This window comes from Buceros rhinoceros, unplaced genomic scaffold (genome assembly GCF_000710305.1).
Source record: "Buceros rhinoceros silvestris isolate BGI_N320 unplaced genomic scaffold, ASM71030v1 scaffold1459, whole genome shotgun sequence".
Taxonomy (NCBI): Eukaryota; Metazoa; Chordata; class Aves; order Bucerotiformes; family Bucerotidae; genus Buceros; species Buceros rhinoceros.
In genome coordinates this window covers 51059-57127 of record NW_010430700.1, presented here as the reverse complement: position 1 = coordinate 57127, position 6069 = coordinate 51059, and the positions used below count along the sequence as shown (strand labels likewise).

The window sequence follows — 6069 nt, the reverse complement described above, 5'->3', positions numbered from 1 at the left end:
GCAGGATGCAGGTGGCTCGGAATAGCCCTGCCTCCCAGGGCCAGCAATCCAAAAATTCTTGAGATGTTTTTGCTAAAAAATAATTTTAAAAAGAAACATTTTACACAACTGACAGTGGTCAAACAGAAGCCAATCCAGGATCCAGTTCATAACAGGGAGCTGCACCTTAATCCACAGAGAAGCAAGAAGCGCTAACATCCTTTACAGGCTTCACAAGAGTCATCACACGAAGGAGAAGAATAGGGTAGTTCTGCTGGCACGCGCGCACACGCAGAGCCTGCATGGACAGGCGGTATCTGCACCTACCGCTCTGTGTCAGATGTTTACATACAAAAGGGATCGAGTACTATTACCGGAATTACTCCCTCAAGGACAAATGGGTGAATAAAACCTCAAACCTAACACTTTGAAAATACACAGCTTAAACCTGCTGGCCAGCATAGGCAGGGCTCTTGCTCTGAGCTCAGTTTAAGTGGGGTTTTTGTTCCTATCAAGCAGGAGAGGCCAAAGTGCACCAGGTACGGCAGCTTGGAAGCACCAGGTCGCCTCCCGGTGCCTCTGCCCTGCTCTGGGCACTACTACAGGATTCCCAGTCCTGATCCTCAACCACATTTAAGATTTGCAGCAGTGAGCCAGCTGCCCTGACTGCAGCGGTGAGGCAGTAATTTGGCACCAGAGAAGGTTTTATGGGATTTTTCTCAGTCTCACAACAAGCCCTTGCAGCTCAAAAGCAGTTGGATAAACTTCATAATCCTCTGAACTTTTATCCTGATGTGGGGCTAAATTAACAACTAACTATCAATTTACTAGCTGTATTAGAGACTGGAAGCAGAAATATCCGCTTATAGTTGTACACGCTCAAGGGACTGAACGGAAAACACAAAGATGAGACCTGAGCAACATAAAAGCCACATATTCGAAAAACAGTTTGCCAGCAGCTCCAGTACAAAATATTGCTTCCACTAAGCAACGCTACAGGTGCTGGACGCTGCCAGTGCAGCTGTAGACCTTTTAAGGGCTGATGCTCACAATTAAGGGACAGCATATCTGTAGTCTGATGACCTACAGTAGCACAGACCCACCCATTCAAGTAAGACAAAGCCATCATCCCTCCACCATTTACAGAGCTTGGGCATTTTGCAAATTCACTGATCAAAACAGAACCAAAAACCCACCCAGCTCTTCGGTGTTCAGGTCCAGGCATGCCGCTCACTCCACAGCACGGTTAACAGCGAGCACAGACTCTCATACACAAGATCATTCTGGTTGAGGTGTCTCGCAAGAAACGACACCCCTCACATCAAGAAATCGGGGTTTGAGAAGGTTGGAGAACACATTTTGTTGACAGTTTTAAATACACCGAGTTTCCTGCGGAGAAGGGGACGAGCAGATGCTTCCACAGGAAAATAAAACCATGGAAGTTCTTTGGTTATGTTTTGTTTTGGGATTCGCCGTGGTGTTTTTTGACAGATGGACAAACCTCTTTAAGTCAAAAGGCAAGCAGAATTGGAGCACATCTTGACAGACAGTAAAACCACATCCAAATTAGATGTTTCCCATTCCAATTTCCTCAGGCAAACCGTGCAGGCAAGTGTGTCTGGTCATTCAGCTTCTATGATGAAGCATTTCAGGACAAGCCCTACTGCTTTAAGCTAGTAAAGAACTCAGCGTGCTGTATTGGCACTACCTACTGGAGCTACTATAAGCACAGGGACACAAGTTTTTGAGTGCATAGGAAAGACAGCATCTGGAGATGAGCCTAAAGCACCGTGTCAGCTCTGCTGGGACAACCCCAAAGCAACCACGTGGTTTCTGCAGGTGAAAAAGTAGAGAGGCCACAGACCAGCAGTTCCACCATCAACAGCCACATCAAAGGTCAAGTTGAGATCATCAGCACCATGCTCCTGAGCCAAGAACTGCCCAAGGACACCGGAAGGCAAGAAACAACAGAACAAAACCAGTGACAGAGACAACCATGATGATTCAAATACAAAACTATCACTAATAGGTGACGGAGTACCTCCGAAGCTGTAGGCAGCTGGGTGACAGCACCACACCAGTCCTCAGGAACCGAGGACACTGGCGTGTTTATCCCATTCTTGCAATCATCTATTTTCTCTCGCCCATAAAAATATAGACAGCATATTTTATAAAGCAACACTTAATTTGCTCCCGCTGTCCTGTGCCCAGAGAACAGAACGCAGGCTGGGGAAAAAAAGCCAAACCCCTGTAGATACTTTCTCCAAAGGTCTGAAATCTCCTATCACTTTTGGGGGTCCCCTGCCTTCACTTAGGACTTGTTCTGACCATGTACTTCACGATCTGGGAGTTATTCTCAAGATGAACTGATCTTCCAACAAATAATCAAGTTCTGAGGCAGCAAGTTGTTTCCGCAAGGATTCAGTTTTTCCACACAAATGGTGCAAAGAGTAAGTCATGCACTGCAGCTCACCGCAGGAATGACTCAAACTGGAGAGCTGCTGCACCAGTGCACCTGGTATTTATGCAGAAATAGCCTTCATCACAAACGCACCCCCTGCCTTACAAAAACTGAAGAGACAGTCGTTTATCTCTGACAACACACACAACTAGCAATGTCTTGGGGCTCAGGATTGAAGCTGCATTTACACTGACAAAGGTACTGTACACTGCGAGTGGTCAGGAGCTACATCCCACCCAACTCCTCCATCAGCACTAACGCGCCCTGGCCACTCTTGGTATCAATGTCACTTTTCCAGGCTCACAGGCCATTAGAAGCAGGTATCAAGTACAAAAATGTAGTATCACATTAAAAAGCACTAATGAGTACCAGTACAGGTGAGGGGTGACCTGCTGGAAAGAAGCTCTGAGGAGAGGGACCTGGTAGTTCTGGCAGACAATAGGTTGTCCATGAACCAGCAAAAGGCTCTTGTGGCCAGTGGTCTCCTGGGCTTGATTCATTAAGAAGGGGGTGACCAGCAGGTCGACGGAGGCTCTTCTCCCTCTCTGCTCTGCCCTGGTAAAGCCACGTTCAGAGTCCTGTGTCCAGTTCTGGGCTCCCCAGTACAGGGGAGACAAGGAGCTCCTGGAGAGAGTCCAGCGGAGGCTACGAGGACGCTGAGGGGGCTGGAGCGTCTCTGTGCTGAGGAAGGCTGAGAGCCCTGGGGCTGCTCAGCTGGAGAAGAGAAGGCTGAGAGGGGATCTCATCAATGCTGATCAATAGCTACAGGGGGGTCAGGAGGAGGGGCCGGACTCTGCCCAGTGGTGCCCAGAGACAGGACAAGGGGCAATGGGCACAAACTGGAACCCGGGAAGTTCCACCTGAGCAGGAGGAGAAACTTCTTTGCTGTGCGGGTGAGGGAGCCCTGGCCCAGGCTGCCCACAGAGGTGGTGGAGTCTCCTGCTGCAGAGAGATCCCAAACCCGCCTGGTTACCACCCTGGGCACCCTGCTCTGGGACCCTGCTCTAGCAGAGGTTGGAGTGGGTGATCCCCAGAGGACCCTGCCAACCCCGCCAGTCTGGGATTCTGTCATTCTGGGTTTAAACAAGTATTAAATAACTGTTTTCAATTTAAAGAGAATACAAACAGGATGCATCTGGGCCAAAACGGAGCTTTAAGGTGGCAAAAGAATAATCCCATTTTAAACAGGTATTTGGAGAAGAACATTTCCTTCCGTGGCTGCAACTACAACGACATGCAGTGGTATTTGTACCTACCTGTCACTGAAGTTCATTTCCATTGTTTAAGCTGAATGAAATAGCAAAAATAAAACTGAGTGGAAAGATGCTCTGGGAAGATTTAATGCATTTCCAAGGACAGGGCACAGGGAGAAAAGGAAAGGAATGTTTGAAAACTGATTTTAAAAAGCAAGTTTCCCTATATTTTGCACCCAGGAGAGAATTTCCATGATTTCAGAGCTGTGGGGGAAGAACTAATGGAGATCCAGCACAAAATCCAGAGGAAAAACAATCCAAAATGTATTTGAGGAATAAAACCTCACATTACTAATGTTCTGCTATATACCAAGTTATACTTCACACCATGACAACCACACAACTGCCTCCAGCACCCACTGGTACCCAGCAGAGACAGAACTTCCACTGCAAGGCAAAACGTTAGCAGAGCAATCAGTGCTGCTACCAACCGAGCCACCAGAAGCGAGGAGACAGAAAAGCATCTTACCGCCTGCTGACAGTTCAGCCCGACGTTCCCCTTCTCGCCCCGCACGACTTTCATCAGGCAATGCAGGGTGCGCCCTTTCCGGTGCAGGCCAGAGCAGTGGTGTTCGATCTCCCCGCGGCAGCTCAGGATGATCTCTGGGCTCAGCGAGAAGTCTTCCATCAGCATGCGCCGGTAATCCAGCATTTCGCCCTGGCACTCGCTGCTCACTTGTCGACCTGAGCCAAAAGATGATGATGGGATCCAGTATTAATGCCTAAGCAGAGCCATTCTGGACCCGGGCTACCATCGTGCTGGAAGAACAGGGATGGCGTCTGCACTCTGGGTAACACCAGATCACAACACACGTGCTAGAGTAGATGTACTGGGGATTAAACCAGTTGTTATGGTAGCCCCCGTCATCTAACTGAACCCGTAAAATACAGCCAGCCTATGGATTCAACACACGGCTTTTAAAAAGACTCCCAAAGGATCAGGAGAATCTGATTTTGGATTTCACATTACAGGAGTCGCTTTTGAAGAACAGCGGAAAACAGATCTGCAGTTCTGTAGCACAGGTCAGGTCTTCCCCATACGCTCAAGGGCTCCTTCGTCCACTGCAGAAATCAAAGTCACCTCTGGCAATTTACCACTCCCTGTGTGTGTGACCCACGTGCTGCAGAGCCCGAATCAGAACCCACCCAAGTGGGGAAACACACAGGGCAGATCTAGAGGATATGAACGAGTTCTTTTACATGTTATGGCAATTTCATAGAGAACCTTTAGCATGGACGAGCTGTATAGGGCCCTCTAATGCCTTTCGGTCAGCACTAGTGTTAGGGCTTTCCCAGCTTACACTAACTTAAATGTACAATAAGAATATTCTCTCTTTCAATATATTAAAAACTAGATAAGAGAGAAATTAAGACCTTTACCCAAGCTACTGCACTACAAGGAAAAAACATCACTTACAGGAGGAACAAGTATCCCAGCCTTTCCCCGAGTGATGACAAACAATTTGCCTACTTGTGTTTTAACTGAGTGGCAGGTTTAATGCTGACTACATAATGGAGAAAAAAAGCACTGCTCATATTTCATTCCAAGCAGGATTTGCTATTTTGGATTTTAAGCTTCTGATCTCCACCACAGGAGTCAGTGTCTAAGGTTTATTCTGATACTCAGTACACCAGGGGTGAAAGCACTATGAAGAGGAAACTTGTCTCGGAGCTAAAGTTTGAAGGTCCAAGAGAAGCTTTTAAACCCAAGGTCCCAGCAAGTCACAGATCCCTTGATTTGACTCCACCTACCTCTGTGCACAGCGGACTCTAAGCACATCAGCAGATAGGAAAGCCTGGCTTCCCGGGAGCGGGGCAGGTTCTCCACGTTACACCGGTACTTCTTCAGGTCGCTTTTACAGGACTTTGCCAGCGAGTAACTCACTTTGTAGTCTTGGGCGATCAGCTTCTGGCGGGTCGTCAGTGCATCACGACACTGCAGGTGACACATCAGGGTGGCTCAGTGAGCGCCGGTGCAAGGGGAGGGGGCAGAGAGCTAGACCTGCTGCTGTTAAGTTTTCAAGCTGTCTTTCAAAACACGATTGAAGCTTTAAAATTCACGCGTTTAAGCTGGACCAGAGTTAAATTTCATTTGTCTCATAGAAACTGTGTAGTTAACAATGCGCACTGAGGTCACCAGATGAAGGGTGTTAAAGGCAGCATCTCTCTACAGAGTGCTTCTCAAAACTGCACATTCATCCAGCTTTTTGTGAGGAGCTATGGCTGAGAGCGTGACTCATGCTCGGTAACCAGGATCAGTTGCTGACATTGATCCTGGCTGCGGTACATGCTCACCCCATGCCCTCAAGAAACAATTTTTTCCAGGCGCGTTTACAAAATAGCGTGTTCTTTGGATTTGTTCTGTGACCTGCTGAA

General features: G+C 47.9%; 1 protein-coding gene across 1 annotated transcript in view; it reads right to left on the bottom strand.

The window, feature by feature from the left end:
- GLG1 (golgi glycoprotein 1) overlaps window positions 1–6069 on the bottom strand; it is a gene marked incomplete at its 5' end in the record, with an annotated part of 34906 nt that overhangs the window by 12846 nt on the left and 15991 nt on the right. Inside the window, 2 exons of the mRNA XM_010143108.1 lie at window positions 4163–4377; window positions 5446–5629. Coding sequence (XP_010141410.1) covers window positions 4163–4377; window positions 5446–5629 — 399 coding nt within the window. The remainder of the gene's footprint in view (window positions 1–4162; window positions 4378–5445; window positions 5630–6069) is intronic.